Raw genomic sequence first — 18,017 nt, forward strand, 5'->3', positions numbered from 1 at the left:
CCACATTCATCACGAAGTCCGAACTCGTTGGGCAGCGTCGATTAATCGCTGCTTACATATGCTCACAACCCGCCACGTGATTAATATTACTAGCAGTAGTTAATCGGGCTCGAATGAACCCCTCCTAATTGCCCCGCGGATCCTCATCCAACACATATTTGTTGCACACCATCTATTACTCCGAGACGCAAGTAGCCAAAATTGGAGAACAAGAATCTTCTAAACTAATATGTGCACAGATTTAACTTCGCCTCCGTTTACCCTTGTCGCTGCAGTCTTCACACCCCCGGCGCCCATCATCAGTGGCCATGGCCAACGCGTACGAAGTAGAGTCCATGGAAATACTAGCTTGTGATGAAGACCTCTACAACGAAGCGTGCAGAGCCGACAGTGTTGTCGCACAATCACTTTCGATCCCAACGGATAGGAGATATGCCACATTGGTTGTTGAAGGTCTGGGTAGCGAAGTGATCGGAAAAGTGGAAAAGTTGTCCGCGGTAAGACATTGCAACTCATTTCTGACACTTTCATCTCTGAACTATTCAAGCAGAATGTACGGTATCGTCAAGAACATGGATTCGAATATAAAGGCATCAAACCGGCGATACAAGTTTTTTTCCCGGGAGAGACCACGGTTGGGCGACCATACATGGCAATAATTCCATTCTACATCTCGGGTAAGGTGACAGTTGGCAGCAAACCTGTCGAATTGAAACGGCACTACCATGTATCTGGCGAATGTCCTTTGCTGGTTGAAGCAGGAGAAGGAAAATTAGGAGCATGGGTTTTTAAGCTAGGAAAATAGCGGGCTTTCCCTGCCCTTGGCAGCCTTGATCATCACGGAGATTGCTTTTTTGTTTCCAATTTACCCGTTGAAAAATCCCCCCGGCCTATTTTCTAGCGTTGATACGTTCTCTAGACCCAAGGATGCATCAAATGCTATCTGGACGGCTTCCCTGCAGTCATATGGCTGTGTTACCATTTGCTCAATCAAGTCCTGTTCGCTGAAGACTGTAGTCGGAGGGTTAGCCTGGGCGAGAGCAAGCTCATATCCGCCCATCCCAACTTGCCAAGTCTCTCTCCAGTGACCTTCTGATGGCGGGTGAGGACCGGCGCCATGTGGGGGTAATTGAGGTACCAATTCACAAGCTGGCAAAGCCATCTCTGAGGGCAAGTCCTCTGATGCATCATCTGTCACGGTCGACCTGGCTTCTGTGGATGAGCCACGACTGTCTCTTGTGCTGAATGACTCGGGAGACGCAACCAAATTTGGTCGGCGGACCTCGGCACTGTGCGCCCTCAGTCGGCCTGAGTACTTTAGTATGTCATATTAGAGTCAAGAGGGATTGTCTGCCTACCTTGGTAGTCGGCCTGTAACAAATTGAACCATGGAGTCAGACTGCATAACAGGCTCAAGACGTTTTGTTCTTCGTCAGAGTTGTCCCGCATATTGCTAGACGCCAGGCTTGGAACTTTATGGGAAAGCAGACCCCTTATCAGCGCCGGCATCTCTTCATACCTCATAACCCTAAAATTTTGTATATTCCAAGCCAGAAGTGCGGAAATTGCTTCGCATGAAGATGGTAAACCAAGCTGTTGAAGGTGACGTTTCACAACTAACTCGAAAACTAGGTGCTTGATGCCAATATGGATCGATCTCTTTGCAAGTTCTTTGAAGTCGGAAAAGTGAGATTGACAGCCAACAAATTCGGCAACGGCGCTCCGTCGGCCTTCTTTGACAGGATTCACATCTGGTGTGGGGGAAATAACATGGCAGACCAATCTTTCAATTCTAGTCCGGGGCTCATGTTCCACCTGCCACGCAATGAAATCAAAAGCAAAAGATCTCACAGCCAAAACTCTGAGTATCGTGTCCTCAACGCTAGGCTTTGGATCTCCTTCAACACGTCGGATATCCTTAGCACGGCGATCCTCTTTGGCGCTTCGTTTTCGGGATAGGAGAAATTCAGTTTCACGACCACGAGCATCCAAAAGACATGATATAGCTTGCGGTAGACCCTGGATAATCCCGTCGACTGGACCGGAGGGCGTTCGACTCTTGCGTTTTCGCTTCCGACAAGAAGGGTTCAAAGTATGCTCCGTTGGCTCCTCGACTCTTGCGGCTGGCATAAGCAAGTCTGTCTTAAGACGTGCGCCGACATTTCTGAGGGTGGAGATAGTTTGCGCTGAATGAGACAGTAATAGAGAGTCAGGAGCTGTTCGCAAAACCTCTAAAGCATCCAAAATGTTCATAGTGGGTAAGTGTTTGTTTGGGGCCCAGGTGATTGGAAAAAGTGCGAGTCGGACACAAATAAGTACACCCAGACGTGCGTCATGAATGGTGTTGGCAACACCGTTTGTGGGGGGTATATGACATGAACCATTGGATCGATAAGGAGGGGCAATCTGCATCTGCCGCAGCAACATCACCTGCGGAGAACCAATCGTGGGTCTGAACTTGCCCAATCGCATAGCACCAAAGCCCATGGAGTTATTCCATTACTATTTCAGTATATTCTGTACTGACAAACCTACGTATTCATTGGCCTCTGGCTTCGCGGGAACACATGCCTAGTCGTAGGTTTGGACTGATCGGCTACTCCCGGGACTTTCCCCGCTTTAGTGCTTTGGCTTTGGCTTCGGAGGCATGAGACCGACCAAAAGAATGGACATGTCAAAGAGAGTCCACCAATTATTTCCAATAGTTATTAGGATAGTTAATTACTCCAGTCCTGATATGGCTGGGTACGAAGGGTTGAGCACAATATTTCGAGCCTCGCTTAAATTGTTAGAAGGATCAATTTTGAAATTTTGACTGAATGTGACTTTCTCTGTTTTAGATCTGCAATCAGTGGCATATGCAAAGGAAATGACAAGTCTACCCGGGAATCATGATATAACGAGGCCACTGTTTCTCAAACTTATCCGAATATCTGACTGAGATTTTATGACAGCGAAACTATGATCTGCTTGAGTCTACGTAGAGTTCGTTGTATGCTTTCGAGCTGCACTTCGCGCCTCTTTACCTCCCCATATGGCTCGCGCGAGACTTTATTCGGAGGTCCAGTTCCCAATCGAAAGTTTATGCATGAATCTGCGAGCAACACCATGTCTATGATGTCGAAAGAACAGCCTACCTTTTCTGCTGATTCAGGTTCTGGTGTCTCTGTCAGTGACTCTGCACCGATTCGCTTGCGCGTGGGTTACCCTTTCCTCCTGGTTGACACCAAGTTCTAACCAAACAAGACCGTGCGAGTTTGGTTTTCTCCCAATGGTTTTGAACTTATGGAAGACATCAAAAAGAAGGGCCTTGAAGACGTGGTTGTCGATGCCATTGCTCTTCAAGAGCTTGGCACTCAGCATCAAGCCCACGGTGACCATGGAACCGCGAAGGAAGCATTCCTAGTGGATCTTGCGGTACTTGAGGCTGGTATCACACGGGTCGTGGGGAAGTATGGGATTCTAAAGTTCGTTCCTCTGAGCAGCGATGATCCGATTATTTTGCAACAACCACCAGAAGATCTCGACTCAAAGAAAGCTCTTTGCTACCAACGCCTACATTCCAAATACTCGCATGAGTATGTAAAAAGGCAGCGCCTCACAAAGTCCTTGGGTGTTGAGATGAACAAACTTTGGACGGACTGGTATGATGACTGTCTTAGAGAAATTGGTAACCACCTCAGAAAGCTCGGTTACTGTTGATTAAAGCAAATATAATTCAATTTATGGATTGCTCTTGCGCTCATCACGGAAAAGCCTCAATCTAGGACAAATAAAAAGTTGAAGCTCGAAGGGACCGTTCCACACATAATGCTTCGGTATCGATCTTGAAGTATTCTCCTCACTTCACTATCTTGAGGCCATCGCAAGAACGTAATCAAGCCCTGTGATGCTTCAGAAGATGAAGCATCAAAGTGCCACGTCATTAGTGCCAGCATCAAAACAGTACCATAACTAAGATGCTGTAAAATATTCCCCACGTAGACGCGTAAGTCATTTTCGGGAGAAAAGCCTTCATTGAGATTTGGTTCCTGGTATCTTCTGCTTCTCAAAGCCTTGCAGGCATCTAACAGCATCCTAGCATCTTGGCTTGGGTTTTCCGAGGATGTCCGTCCCCAGACTGACGGAGGTTCAATTCTCAACGAGAGCATTGCTTCCAAAGCAATTCCTGCCGGCCCATACAGGAATTGGACGGGAATCGGGGTGGACTTCTAGTGTGAGCATATCATCTTCACCAGCTGAGGATGCGGGTACTAACCATGATTAGATCTTTGGTTCAATGACAAGGTGTGATCAATGGCGCCTTGGGTAGTAGGAATAGGCACCATATAACCTGCTAGACTTAAGCTGAGAAACACAGCTGATATTTGGGGCCTTCTATCTCTATTGATACTTTTACCACATACTATTCTACACTATTCGAAGCTGGCTGTCCAACTGGCCTCATGCACTGCCTTTCTTTTGCATCGCTACGGTATCTTCTTCCGAACTGGATACAATCCCTCTGGATATCATCAGGAGAGCAAAGTAGAGAACACCTGGATCCAACTGTCCCCAATGCTTCCAGCCCGTATACGGCAACCGACCCAGCGGTATATGAGCTTCAAAATACCGAAGTTGCATATAACGTCACAAAGCCTCTACCAGTTTGCATTCCAAATCAAGTAGAGAGAGCACCACGGACACGCACTCCACTCAAAATTGATCTTTGTGAGTTTTTCTGCGAAGTGCGAGCGTTTTACATTGTCTTCTCACACTTCAATTGCCAGCAAACCGGCCCCGAGCCATCTCCATAGAATCTGACAACACAGATTGTGAAATCATTGAGCTTCCTAACATTGCATCTGTCAATGGCAAGATTATTTGTGTGGAAGAGGAACACTGATCGCCTAAATAGTCAACTACACATTTAAACTAAGACAAAAGCCGCCTTTGATCATAGTATCCAAATCATCCGTATCCTAGGAAGCCACATACATCAGCTCGTGGACCTAAAACGATTCCTGCAATGTAACAGCTCATCAAGGCCATTCTGGGATGTCAAGCGTCTCCAGCATGTGAATAGGGTAAGTACCATTTAAGTATATATACAAAGACCTCTCCCAGCAATGTCCTAGAGAAAGGCAAGCGTCAGATCAAAAAAATGGACTTCGCTCCTCACGGTACGCTCTTCAAACCAAGACTTCATTATAAAGCTAACTCAACGACCCCTAGACCCTGATAAATTCTTACGAATGTTTAGGCGAATAGGGCCGAACATCTATGACGTTCCGGATGGTCAGAAAGAGTGTACCTGCTAGGTGAGGCTATATTCTAACAAGATACAGACTTTATTATAAACCTCGATGAGAAGCGCCGCCCTTTATATGAGCCCGTCGACGACAAATTATGGAGTCTGTGCGCCGGAAACAGCACTACCATTTATTTTACGCTTGATCGGATATACGACGTCCTTCTGAAATCCGAAAGCTGCAACCATATTTGGGATCGATTCAAACAACCCATTTTGTCAATTTCCCGGAAGTCGACGATAGAAGAACTAAAGTCGAAGAAGCCAGGTCTCTATCTAGTCCCTAGCGGTGAGAAGCGTGTTTATAACTTTGTTAAGTTAGAGCTGGAGACTAATATACGATAGACTTGATGATAATGCGCACGAACAGAGAGGCCCCTATAGGAGGATGTTCTTACAAACTTATTTCGAGGTATATACATAGCGAGTGTCAACGCCTCTTTGCGCTTGCCCGAGGTGGAGAGCAACTTTGGCTTGCTGAGATTTACGCGGGTCTATGGATTCTCGGTGAATATCCGAAGTCTATATTCCTAGGAATGTCCGTCATTATGAGGGGCTGGCTTCAAAACCAGGAGTTTTCCATTACAGAAGAGGGGATGTTAACCAGGCTTGTCCTACAACTAGGGCAGCCTGTTAAGACCCAAGGCATTGCTAATCTTGTGAAAGGGCGGGTTGTCGAAAGCAAATATCTTTTGACTGAACTTTTGCGGGATGGAGATCAATGGTATGCCAAGTGCGAAATGCTGGATTCCCCACAATTTTGGCAGCAACCAAGGGCAACCCTACGGGAACTCATTAATGCTTTATGTTGAAGGACACTTTTATCTCTCCTCCGTTTTCTTTTGACACTTTATGTTAGTTTATACAATTGTATCTCTCGTTACCTTTTTCCGCCTTACCTAAAGAAGAATAGGCGATTCGTGAGCGGTTCTATCGGGTCTGGTGGAGGTTAATTCGGGGGATCCGTCACGAACTAAAGCAGGTCTCTATTGTCTGCCCGTTATTTGGCTACGCGTAGCTTACTTCAAAGGAGTGGTAGTCGTTTTGGTTTTAGAGCATTCGCCCGAATCTATGTCCTTATACTAAGTTGCATGGCGCAGCCCATCAAGACAAAGGAATCTATAGCCGCCCCAAAGGCTTACTCTTAGTATATCTGGCTATTGTGGGACATGTGTATAGTGGTTGGCATTCTCGCGCTAATTGGGCTTTATTTACAGAGACCACCTCATTACGTTTCGGATCCTTTGGCAATTGAATCGACCCTGCAAATCTCAGACGAGCTGCTAGACATTCGGTCATCCTAGCGCTATTTGCCAAAAATCTTCTTAAAACTTTCTTTGTCCAAATCGCCATTGACTAGGGTGCTGTTATTCGTCACAGACCCACCACTGATTATGTGGAGCTTGGTTCCATTAGGATGCTTGCCTCCATCGTCGCCGTTGAATACAGCTGATCCTTCATCTATTTCCATCCCAAAGAACCCATGTGCGGACCGCCTGGAAGCATCTATAGTGCAAGGGAAATTATATTAATTTTTTTTCCCTTAAGAGGGCAGCAAGGAGTGAGACAACATCGCAATACCTCGTTGGTTTTTTCCCTCCTCGCCTAGAGGAACGAGATCTGAGGATTGTTTCTATAACCAAGTTGAAGTGGTTAGCTAGAACATGGTATTTTCTTGGTCACAATTCACCTTGTCTTCCAAAGACTGAGAGACGGGATGGCCACTTCTGGAGTGTTCTTCATTCTTGTTTTGATCCATACCAAGCAATGATAATCAAACGGCCGAGGAATGAAAAAGGATTTTCGAGTGAACGTATTGTAGAGTGAGGGTTGTCATATTTATATCCTAGATGAGACTGAAAGGACTGGCCAGTCTTCCAGCAAGCTGCGAAAAAAAACAAGCCTGGCCACCCCAAAATGGGCATTTACAGTACGTAATAAATGAATCTTCACTTCTGCTCTTAAGATTACTCCGGCCATGGAAAGGGTTCTCGTTCACGACTCGTCCCTTACCCTACGATTTCATCTAGGTAAAGATCTGCTGATAGGCTCTTGAGTCTCGTACTAGAACAATTCCGGTCACGGAAATCGTAGCATGCGGATTCTCGTTGGTCCGAGTTAGGCAGCATAGTTTGTAATCTCATATAATATCATTGGAAGAGACATAAGTTGCAATATATAAGTGTCATGGCCTCCTTCCAAGATGTAAAGTTTTTTATTTTCCTATAGTCAGCTATGTCGATTGCAATCAACAACGCCGGTCCCCCTTTGGGGTACCACTCCCTTCCCAGGCGGATCAATGCGGCCAGTGTCAATATTCCTCTCGATCATCTGGAAGAACTGTATCCCGACATCCAACGCTTCACAGCTATGGCTGTCAAATTTTCCTACCACCCCGATATCCCATCCAAGCCCAGAGTTTTATTGATCGAGCGAAACGGCAAGGATAGCTCATGGGGGAATACCTGGGAGCCAGGAGGAGGAACTCCAGACAAGGAGGACCCGACTATCGGCTATTCTGCGGCCCGAGAAAGCGAGGAGGAGACGCAAATCTGGCCTTATGGATTTTCTAAAAATGCTATCACGTGTTCTTTCTATCACGAAGATAGAAAGACCGGCGAGAGAGTCATTATGCGCACGCTTGGATTCATTATTAACGACAACGAAGAGACGATAGCGCAACGAGTCTGGTCTAGCGAGATACAACAGCCAGTCGGTCAAAGTTCTGTCAAGATCAGTGAAGAGCATCTCGATCATTGCTGGTTCACTGAGGACGAAGTTCGCAGCGCTGCTCTATACGTGAAAGGCACTCCACCGGGTCCATTCGCTATGCTTCTGGCCAAAAAGGACATGGTTTTACTTGCCTTTGAGTTGTTCAAACAATCCCAAGGCCAGAATGTGCCACCTTCAATCGACACCAGGACGTGGCGACAATACAAGGGGAACTTGGCAAAATGAATGAGTCTCTTAGGAGCCCTCAAATGATGGCCAAACGGAGAAAGCTTGGCAACTTATTTTCGGATTTTGATCTTTGTCAGAGCATTAGAGCGGTAACTTACCGCTAGCAAGGATTGTTGAAGAGAAATTCACTTTCCCAATACAAATTGTATGTCATTTTGGGCTTAGCTGAGAATCAGATGTCATAACTACATACCAATTATTGGCGCATTGACCTAGGCCTAGGGTATTCAACATGCCCTCGATCGCATGTATTTCTATTCAATCAATCCTTTCATCATGAATGCGTTAGTTCATGCACTTTTAGCTGGTTGAACAATCCAACGCTTACCGAATTCTGTTTCGGTATAATAGGAAGAGCCGACATCGAAGGATCAAAAAGCAACGTCGCTATAAACGCTTGGCTGCCACATGTAACGGATAAAGATCCTTATAACAGATATCTGGAAATCGCCGCAGAATCGAATGAAAGACTTTCGGAAGTTAGTCGAGCACGCTGCGTTGAGAGTATGTACCTCTAGGGCAGCCGAGTTGGTCTTTGTGACCTTTCTATGCAGGATAGTTCAGTACACGACGGCGATTTCAAGAGGTCTTCAACTCACATAATGGAACATTAGTCTAAGAAATGTGCCGAGGAAAATTAAAATAGTATCTTGCCTTATCCAGCTGCAGCGCTCATTGGCTCAAACTCGGTTGCCGTCACTTGACCGTGTCAGCCTCGTCGCTTCGAACACGAGGTCGACCAATAATTTATCGACGTGTCAAGTTGATACATGCGCTCCTAATGAGCGGGGTAACTACATAGGGTAAAGAGTACCCCTGATCCAATACTCTCTACATACGCGTCCGTTGGAAAATCCTCCACAGCGATCATAACCAGATAGCCTGGATATTTTTTAGGCCGATCATCTCTTATGTACAGGGCCTCATGATGCTCGTTCCTGACCATGGCTTATAAAACCTGCCTGTATGCTAGATGCTTGACATTTCCATCAGTAGCGGCATTTGGGCCCTGCAATGAAGGGTGGCTAAGCTTGACAACTCGCTGTTACAATACATGCGTTAGCGGCTGCCACGTCACGAGTCAGAATGTTTGATTGGATATTCCATGCTGCACAGTCGCTGCAAACACCCACAAGTTGCAGGTGAGCCCGGCCCCCCTTCCCCATTTAACAATTGTGGACCCGTATATGGCATACTTATTATTAACGCTCACAACTCGAAACGGAGAAATTCCGTGTCAATGGCTGCCCTCAGCCGCGCATCGTAATTAATTCTATCTTTCCTGTTGCTTGGCAGCCCTAACAACCACAAAAGACCTTACAATGCCGTGGCATTATCTCTTGTAAGGCATCTTGATCAGGAGCAGTTTTTGATAAAGCGGGAGTGGGTCTGCTTCTAAAATACCCAAAAAAAGACTCTGTCGAACTAGCCAATGCTTTCGTGGAAAGCCTGGACGCAAGTGGGGGGAGGATCTAATCGAAGCGCTAATACACCCGGTTATTCACCCGAAAGCGGCATGCGTATGTTCCAGGTTGATGATCATGGACCATGGAGGGAGACCCAAAATATTACTGGCCACTGCCACATCCTTGCTATGGTGTCAATTTTATCGAGTGCCGCCAACTGCCTGATGGGTGGGCTCGGCGTTAAGCGCCCATATTATGTGGAAGAAATGTTGTGAGAGGCCAGTGCGAAAAATCGAGAATATAAATGTAGCGCCTTGCTCCTAGGAACTAGAACCTAGTCGTAATAAAAGCCCACCGACGACAAAAAAATATTACATCATTTGAACACCATGCCTAAGAAACGTCCCCAGCCATCGACCCCACCAGATCTTCCAACTCCACCAACTGGCGCGGAAAAGAGAGCATACTACACCGCTGGTGCCGCAGTCTGGTACTGTCGTGAGGGGAGTAGGTCACATTGATATCTTGGGTCTAAAGTGAGACATCAACTAAGCTAAGCTATCCCAGAGACTGAATGGCGCGAAGGCACAATTGATTCAAGTACATCAAGCACCATATTGCAAACGGTATATCCCCCCAAACAATGTTTGATGTGCAATCTAATTTTGAGAAGGTGAAAGATGATGAGACCGGTGATCTGTGGGAGGTCCCAGTTGAGCGCATTCGCTTGAGATTTTGATGTGGTGTTGGTGTCTGGTGTAGACTCGTCAAGACATGTCTTCCCAGTCCTGTACAAATTGTTGAATCCACTTCCATAACTTGGGAGAAGCGACAAACATATCTTTCCGAAGTCTTGGCGGATGATTGACGGTAAACCGTGTTTTCCATTCGGACATGAGTGTCAGCTTCTTAGCTATTGTCTCTCTGAGATCCTTGTTTCGAAAATAATCTTTTTCATCCTTTTGAATTTTCGAAAGTGGCTGATCCTCCTGTTGAACTTCGTCATAAAGCTGGATGTAGTGAGGCGAACTCCACTGTCGTAAGAAGTAATGTCCCAGGTCCTGTTCAGGCCCACGAGCAAAGTGCCAGACTGTAGCAAAGAGAGTGTAATCACTAATCGAGTCCAGGTTGAGGAGCCGGCTCAATCTCCAGAAGACTTGGCTCCGCTCCAGGGAATAGTGATATCTGTGGATCGACGTCTCTTCCATCGATCCAGGCATAGCAGAGATGAAGCCATCTATAAAAGGTATATATAACTCCGAACTAATTTCGTCACGGTATTGTGGCAATCCTGGTGTGGTTAAAAGCATTGATTCAGGAATGGATGAAGCGAATGCCCAGTCGATGATACAGGTGATGTTGTAATCATCATCAACATATATGTTATTGACACTCAGATCAGGGTGGCATAACGGAAAAGTCTCCGAATTGACAGTTGGGAGTTCGAGTTTCCGTACAATATCGCGGAGAGCGTCGCCTGCGATGATATAATCCAGTCTGTTGTCCGATGAGTCGGTCTTGCCTCCAACGGCTACAAAGTCGTTCCATAGGGTCACAGCGCTCTCATATTGCATGCTGGATTGATAGTCGTCCCGCGAAGGAACGGGTGCCACAAAGCAATGATGTGACAACTGCAGGGTTTCTGCATGCTCTAAGAACGCAGAAACAAGGCTGTCATAGAACTTTGCCTCGGAAGTGAAAGGCCCTCGTGGGACCTCCAAAGAATATCGTCCATGTAACATGTGACCACGTGAGAGACATTCCTTGATTTCGAAGAATTCGTCTTCAAATAGTGAGCCTATCTTATCGAATCGCAACTGCGAAAGCTTCCAGGTAATACCGCCTAACTGGGAGAGAATTTTGGCTTTTCTGGGAGTATCTAGGTCAGGTTGAGGAGATCCGGCTGATCTCCAAAATTTTGACAGTGGCCTGCCAGGCGCCTCACTCATAAAAATGAATGGAATACCGATGTCATTATCGGACGAAGCACTGTGATAGATTAGGACTAGAACATTGCGGTCTGGGAGACTTCATTACCAATAGTCGTATACTTCTGGAACTGGGATATCGCTATGAGCTCTGAGGTATCGGAGCGTGGCAGCTTCACTTGCCAGTAGCTTTATTCCCATTTCCATTGGCATAAACGTTCTAGGGTGTGGAGATCTAAAGACCCATCGTACCCTATCTTCAAACGAAATAAAGATAGCCCAGTTGAAACTTCCCGAGGCAGGACGCTGATCCGGGTCACAAGCACATGGAACACCCTGCCGCAGCGTGCTCGCTTGACGGCACAGAGCCTGAAGGTCAAAATCGGCGTAAGTGAATATGTCTGGTTTCGGATTTGGGGACATTTTGATGGAATAAATTCGGGAAGCGAAGGAAAATGGGGTCAAAAAAAATATAGGTTTGCTGTTGCAGGTCGAAAGAGTTCCAGAGATGGATGGTTTAGTTCCGCTTCAAATGATCTACCCTTAAAAGCGGTGAGAGCCAGCTGATCATCTGGAAAGTGTCTCAAAGTTACAATTTCAGTACATCCCAACCCCGAAACTTGTGAGGTGGTTGAAAACATGCGACCGACTCCCGACCGGCACGCCAAAACGTTTTCTCTTCAAGTTGTTTTCCATTTGGGACGTCATAGCGACATGTTTTTGCTTAGTAGTTTATCAAATTATAGTAGATAGTGTTCTCCCGGGGGCCGATAAAGTAGACGCGATGCGCAAAGGTCTTCAGCGCCAGTCTCCTAGCGGACAGTTAAGTGGCAGCGTCAAAATAGAAGAACACATTTCCCGCCCACCTCATGATCTGACGGTGCAGGCATCAACCAGATCAACTGACACGGTGATCCATAGGTCTGTGGTTTGTCGCTCGTTGGCCACAATGTGCACGCAGAACTGGTCGATATAGAATGCGCCTTAACCTAGTTGCCTTTTACATTACAACATTCTATACCCAACGCCGCGGAAAAACATCTCAGGATCGTTTGCTTGAACAAGCAGAGAGAAAGATAGAGGCCTGGCTCGCCACCGCATTGGTACTCCAGGCCTGCCAGTGAATGGTAGGTACGCTCTCCTGACTGGTAGCTTTTGCTTCTTTGATCCACTGCTGGACTTCTTTCTTGCTGATCTGTTTGGGGAATTGGCCGTCAGTCAAGAGTCTGTCCACTACTTCGTCGAACTTGCTGCAACAGGCTAGGGTGCTCCTGCAGTTGTATAGATTATACAAAATAAATGCATCCAACTTAAAGGATTTGCTTCGTCTGCAGACTCGTCAGCGGAATTAACGCAACCAGGGCAATCAGAGAAACTCAACACTTTCTTCCCTGTTTCTTCGCTACACAGGAGAATGAATCCACGCCCCAGGTAGCACCCAGACCACCACCACCGCTCCCCAACGAGTTTATGCTCATGGAAAGACATTCGGGTCTTGTCCGCTTTTGCTTTGGGAAGAGATCCAGTGCCACAAATGATATCCGTGGCTCGAGTTTTCGCAGTCTGGCTGGGATGCCCGGCTTTCTTTTGTCTGTTGAGTTCTCCGACGTACTCCAAATACAGCATTATATCTGCAAGCCGAGCTTTGAGATAATGTGTCTCATCTTCTGCCTGCATCGCCTCCACATACCGCCAAATCACATGACCCTTTCGACCAGCAGGCATATTGGGAAACTTGGACGGTTCAAGTAATGGTGAAAACCAAAATCCGGTCGACTTCCATAATTTGGTGTGCTTCTCCATAAATTCGGGCAAATCAGACCTCAGAGCTCGGTTGCTTTTCCTTTCAATTTCGTCCTTTTGGTCTGGCAGAAGAGTGGACAGGAGAGTATGATGAGAGAAGCGACCTTTCCACCGATCTTTATCTAGATTGGGAGGACCTGATGTCTTTTGACCCACGTTGTTGAGAAGGCGAGCCCTGAGATTCCTGGATGGCAGAGTTGACTGGGATTCATCTATCGATGAAAGTCTCCGCTTACGGTGTATTTCACGGTTCTCCTCCTCCGAAGACGCCCGGGGTATATCTGTTTGTTCCTTGTTAGGGAGCGCATGCCGGTCATCGCTGTCAGGTGGGCAGAAGGCTAGGACTGGGGCATTCAGGCCCAGCTCCGTGTTCATGGTATTCGTTGCCCCACTGGAGGGGCTCTCATGATCGGCAGAAGTGTCCCCCAGAAATTTGCGCGCCTCCTCCAAGACAGCCTCGACGTCTGAATCCCCGAAGTTATCATCCTTGGCGAAAGGATCCTCGGCATCATTATGTTCGGTTTCATCAGGGGCATCTTCAACCGTTGGCTGATATTTCGATAAATATTGTGTGCTTTGGCAATTGTTGGAAGTTTGACCAGCGAAAAAAATTTCGCCTGGCGCCCCATCAGATGCCTCCACTCTTCTTTTTGTTGGCATTAGCGTTGTTGGTGTATCGAGCATACTTGTTTCGGGGGCGGAATATGAAGCACCTGGGCCCAAAGTCGGACTCCCGACATAGGTCTCTGGGACTAGGGGGTGGTTGTCATAACGAGTGGTATATGGGCTATCTCGATGTGCGTCTTGTGCGTCTTGTTCGACATCTGCTGTTCCCATCTCATGAGAACACTCTTGAAAGTTGCCAACTGAAGTATCATGAGGTGGAAGCCCATATGATATATCGTGACTCCTTCCTTCAACGCGGTCCCAGACAGAGATCTGCGTCTTTAGTTGGCTGGTCATGGGATCATCTTCATCGGTATCCACCCTTTCAATTCCTTCATCATCACGTCCTCCCACTGGAGGACACGTAGAGGATTCAGGGTCGTTCGTACGATCACAGGACACTTGGCGAGCATCGGGCGAATGGCCTGATGATTCCATCTCGTCAATTTCTCTAATGGCGAAGTCAAAGTCATTTTCATCACATCCAAACGCGCCGTGGGATGTTGGTATTACGCGGTCTATTTCGACATGCGGAGGTTTGTGCTCGTTGAAGGCACTTGAGGCGCAGTGCCCTTGAACTTCCCCATCAAATGGCGACGAGGGTGGTTGTCTCAGCACCACTCCTGTGCTTGACTGTGCCGGGGAGTGAAATCGATCCGAATCGGGAGTCGGAAATGAGGTTGCCATAGGATAGTCTCGTGCGCTTTTGTCCAAAGTTATCAAGGAAGGGTCTGGGAAAGCGAGCGATGTTAGGAATAACAATTTTGGTGAATGGGATGCAGTGAACATTACTAATGGAATGAGATGCAGATGAGCTAGAATTTGTGTCGCCAGTGTCATCTAATCTGGCTGCAGGTGGCTGCAGTAGAGAGTCGTCGTGTTCGATATCATAGTTGACGAGGCAATCGGTTATCATTCCGACTCGTTCGTAGAGGTTGATAATCTCATCGCGAGAGAGCGACGATTGGATTTTGCATAAGTAGGAAAGTGCACCTAAAATCTGGAACAGGATTAGATACCTCGCAGGCCGATGCAAGGAAAGGGCACACCTCATCATCCGACAGTGGGAGGAGGTTGTTGGGATTATTCGCTTCACTAGCACGGATACTCTGTAAGCAATGTGAGCGAGTTGAAGGCCAAGTCGAATTGGCTAGCTTACATTCAGAGTCAACTTGATCTGAAGCATTCCGGTACAAATACTCCTTATGGGGAGAATAGTTCTGGTGGCGAGTATGGGAGTCGTCGGGAGGTGGCGTGAGGCATGGGATGATGGATGGATAAACAGACGGATAGAGCAGACCAAAGTGGTAGCGATTCGTCCTCCGCTCATGCTTTGCTCAGGGCTTTGCTCAGGGCTCCGCTCACCCTCCCTGATCAAGGCATACGCTGAACATCGACCTCAACATTCTGACGACTATGACTTGCAAAACAGGTGCACACATGATGACAGGTATTCCTTGATAATGTTGGCAGTTAATGGTCCCTGGTCCAAACTGCAGGCTTGAAATTTTGGTCGTCTCAGGGCCAGAAAGTGATGAGAGGGAAGAGTGTTCAAGGAAGGATTGGTCAACATTGTAAAGATTTCGTATGATCGAGTGAGTCAGCATACATGAAACAAGATCATGTGATCAGACCATCTGGACCAATGATGGTGAGATCCTAGCTCCGGCGAGGTCTGTACACTCGAAGTGCTCACTGAGCGCTTAGTAATGCTCAGTGAGCGCTTGGCAGCGATGGAAAAATTTTCTTTTTCCTACATTGAGAGGAGGGAAAGGGGGGGAGGGCGGGAATACTGGAAAAAGCTTGAGACTTGACGCTACGTCATCTTGAGCATGGCTGACGCCATTTATGGTGAGAATATGAGAGTTGGGAAGCACGCTGTGCTCCTATTGGCCTCAAGGCACTATATAGCTAACATCCTCAAGGACCATAAAGGAGAAGAGGAATCACAGAGAACTCAAGGGAAGGAGAGGGCCAGCCAATCAGAATGCTCAGTGCGAGTGATCGCTGTTGGGTTTGCGGGAGTTTTGGGGAGCGGTTGGGGGTGGTTCTGGGCATTCTGTTCAGCACGTGACCTCATCGAAATCTTCGATACGGTCACGTGCTACATGAACTCTGATTGGGGTGCTCATTCACTATATCTCTGTCCTAGTCAGACACGTGCTTAAGACCCTCATTAACAAATAAGTTTAACTAAGTTAAGCCTCCCACCAGACCAATGTAGATTAGGTAAGTGGTCCTGAATCAGGACGACTTACCTCAGCATCTGAGCAACTGGGAAAAAAAACAGGTACAGTAGATTTCGAAAGCGGCTTCCCCTCGAAACACTCACGATTTATTTCTCGGCCCGTACCCGGAACCACGCTAATCCATATAGGGCTCGCTCAAAATTAACCCCTGTTTAGCTGTATCGTAGTATATAACGTATTGAGATTATGTGTCAAATGAGTCATTGTTAATTACCGTACTCGCCCATAGAATATTCTAGGGAGGCAATCGCCATGGCAACGGCGATCTGGCGATCTGGTCTCATCCATGCCCACTCGCTTTCTTACCTTTCCAACATAGCTGTCTACATCAATATACATTACCAAGACCCCGTAGAGCACTAACCTTGGTAGGCTAAGCTGGTTCTCGTTTATGCTCCCTATGGTACTCGTTCCCTATCGCAACTTTCGTTCGTCATTGGGCTTCTTGCGAAAACTGGCACCGCCCACTCATGCTGACATACCTCCAGAGCTTTGATCGTGCGTAGATATGAACGGCAGCCCCTACCATGATGAATACATCTCTCAGCCCCGAGAATACGGACCATGGGAACAGGATTCACAATATTCGCCCCCTACCCCGGGATACTTCCGAAGCCCATCTGCTACATATTCCAACTGCAGCCCTTCCCGGTTCACCCCATTCGACGACGACCCCAGCTCCGCAAGCCAACTTCGGCCCAGTACTCTACCTCTACTACAGGAATCCGAATGGCAGTCGGAGAAAGCCTACGACGAGGATCCTCCAAACTGCATCCACTATTTTATAGAATGGCGAGTCACCCTCAACAACAAAACCGTTGTAAAAGACACGGAAGAAGATCTTGTTTTGGCTCCAGGCGCCTACTGGAAGTTATTCCTGGAAGAAAAGCTACACACCGTTCTCCAAGAGAAAGTCTCTCGTAACAAAAGGATCAGGGTCGATGACACGGCAATCATTGTGTCAAACAGCGACCGTACACAGCGTGATCTAAACAAGCGCTTCAACAAAACAGAAATAGTTTGGGCCCCTATTGAAAAACAACTCAGGATGTGGTCGAGTCATTTCTGCCGTGGAAAAAGGCTCACACTGAAAATCTGTTTCAATTATATAGAAGACTGTAATTCCCCACCTTTAGGACGAAAGGGTGAAAAGAGAGGGAAATCCTCCGTTACAAGGAGTATGCTTGGCGATCGCGATGCCCAGCTGGATGCTGAAGAAAATGCATGCGGACAGCAATCTATTTGGCGCCGCGTTTATGATTTGATGAAATGTGATTCAGCCGCATGCCACTTGGGCCCTTATTGCTGGCTAGACCCGAAGGGAAAGAAGCATTATCGACTCCGGACGCAAACACTTAGACGTCTGGTCACCTACGCCGAGAAAGGTGGCATCCTGGAGACGCACAAGGACGTCCCAGATGAAATCCAAGATGAGCTCTACATGGAAGATCAGCAGAGGGAGGAAAAAAATAAGCGCAAAGGCGGTAATATACTTGGCGGTCAAATATCGCATTCGCCGATCAACATCAATTTCACCCCCCTGGGGTGGCGACAACGGCTTTAGCAGTTGAGGCAGCTGGGCCAAATCCCGTGAGTTCGTTGAAGATTCCTGGTCTCAAGGACGTGGCCGTCAAAGAATATGGTGAGTGGCTTGCATCGAATGTATCTGATGATACCCTCAAAGCTGGATTTCGACAAGCATGCGACATAACCC

At 47.2% G+C, this 18,017-nt stretch overlaps 9 protein-coding genes across 9 annotated transcripts; 6 read left to right on the forward strand and 3 right to left on the reverse strand.

Annotated features, from left to right (window-relative positions):
• Window positions 1-865: 865 nt before the first annotated feature.
• N7525_006452 (uncharacterized protein) lies at window positions 866-2,253 on the reverse strand (the record flags this gene model as incomplete). The annotated part of the gene is made up of 2 exons (XM_061213732.1): window positions 866-1,308; window positions 1,359-2,253. The coding sequence occupies 2 exons, from the start codon at window positions 2,251-2,253 to the stop codon at window positions 866-868; spliced, it is 1,338 nt and encodes a 445-aa protein (XP_061068163.1).
• Window positions 2,254-2,994: 741 nt separating this feature from the next.
• On the forward strand, window positions 2,995-3,702 carry N7525_006453 (uncharacterized protein; the record flags this gene model as incomplete). Its single annotated transcript, XM_061213733.1, has 2 exons — window positions 2,995-3,198; window positions 3,247-3,702. 2 exons carry the CDS (start codon window positions 2,995-2,997, stop codon window positions 3,700-3,702), a joined length of 660 nt encoding a protein of 219 aa, XP_061068164.1.
• Window positions 3,703-4,445: 743 nt separating this feature from the next.
• On the forward strand, window positions 4,446-4,885 carry N7525_006454 (uncharacterized protein; the record flags this gene model as incomplete). Its single annotated transcript, XM_061213734.1, has 2 exons — window positions 4,446-4,710; window positions 4,770-4,885. 2 exons carry the CDS (start codon window positions 4,446-4,448, stop codon window positions 4,883-4,885), a joined length of 381 nt encoding a protein of 126 aa, XP_061068165.1.
• A 258-nt stretch (window positions 4,886-5,143) lies between these two features.
• N7525_006455 (uncharacterized protein) lies at window positions 5,144-5,635 on the forward strand (the record flags this gene model as incomplete). The annotated part of the gene is made up of 3 exons (XM_061213735.1): window positions 5,144-5,162; window positions 5,215-5,277; window positions 5,328-5,635. The coding sequence occupies 3 exons, from the start codon at window positions 5,144-5,146 to the stop codon at window positions 5,633-5,635; spliced, it is 390 nt and encodes a 129-aa protein (XP_061068166.1).
• Window positions 5,636-7,525: 1,890 nt separating this feature from the next.
• N7525_006456 (uncharacterized protein) lies at window positions 7,526-8,248 on the forward strand (the record flags this gene model as incomplete). Its single annotated transcript, XM_061213736.1, has 1 exon — window positions 7,526-8,248. The coding sequence occupies one exon, from the start codon at window positions 7,526-7,528 to the stop codon at window positions 8,246-8,248; it is 723 nt and encodes a 240-aa protein (XP_061068167.1).
• A 1,798-nt stretch (window positions 8,249-10,046) lies between these two features.
• On the forward strand, window positions 10,047-10,396 carry N7525_006457 (uncharacterized protein; the record flags this gene model as incomplete). The annotated part of the gene is made up of 3 exons (XM_061213737.1): window positions 10,047-10,164; window positions 10,225-10,283; window positions 10,331-10,396. 3 exons carry the CDS (start codon window positions 10,047-10,049, stop codon window positions 10,394-10,396), a joined length of 243 nt encoding a protein of 80 aa, XP_061068168.1.
• A 28-nt stretch (window positions 10,397-10,424) lies between these two features.
• Window positions 10,425-12,008, reverse strand: N7525_006458 (Aminoglycoside phosphotransferase; the record flags this gene model as incomplete). Its single annotated transcript, XM_002559673.2, has 2 exons — window positions 10,425-11,646; window positions 11,695-12,008. 2 exons carry the CDS (start codon window positions 12,006-12,008, stop codon window positions 10,425-10,427), a joined length of 1,536 nt encoding a protein of 511 aa, XP_002559719.2.
• Window positions 12,009-12,627: 619 nt separating this feature from the next.
• On the reverse strand, window positions 12,628-15,384 carry N7525_006459 (uncharacterized protein; the record flags this gene model as incomplete). The annotated part of the gene is made up of 5 exons (XM_061213738.1): window positions 12,628-12,913; window positions 12,967-14,785; window positions 14,847-15,054; window positions 15,104-15,163; window positions 15,214-15,384. 5 exons carry the CDS (start codon window positions 15,382-15,384, stop codon window positions 12,628-12,630), a joined length of 2,544 nt encoding a protein of 847 aa, XP_061068169.1.
• A 1,427-nt stretch (window positions 15,385-16,811) lies between these two features.
• On the forward strand, window positions 16,812-17,867 carry N7525_006460 (uncharacterized protein; the record flags this gene model as incomplete). The annotated part of the gene is made up of 1 exon (XM_061213739.1): window positions 16,812-17,867. The coding sequence occupies one exon, from the start codon at window positions 16,812-16,814 to the stop codon at window positions 17,865-17,867; it is 1,056 nt and encodes a 351-aa protein (XP_061068170.1).
• Between the last annotated feature and the right edge of the window lie 150 nt (window positions 17,868-18,017).

Source organism: Penicillium rubens (assembly GCF_028828025.1).
Source record: "Penicillium rubens strain IBT 27055 chromosome Unknown utg000003l_segment0_segment0, whole genome shotgun sequence".
Lineage (NCBI taxonomy): Eukaryota > Fungi > Ascomycota > Eurotiomycetes > Eurotiales > Aspergillaceae > Penicillium > Penicillium rubens.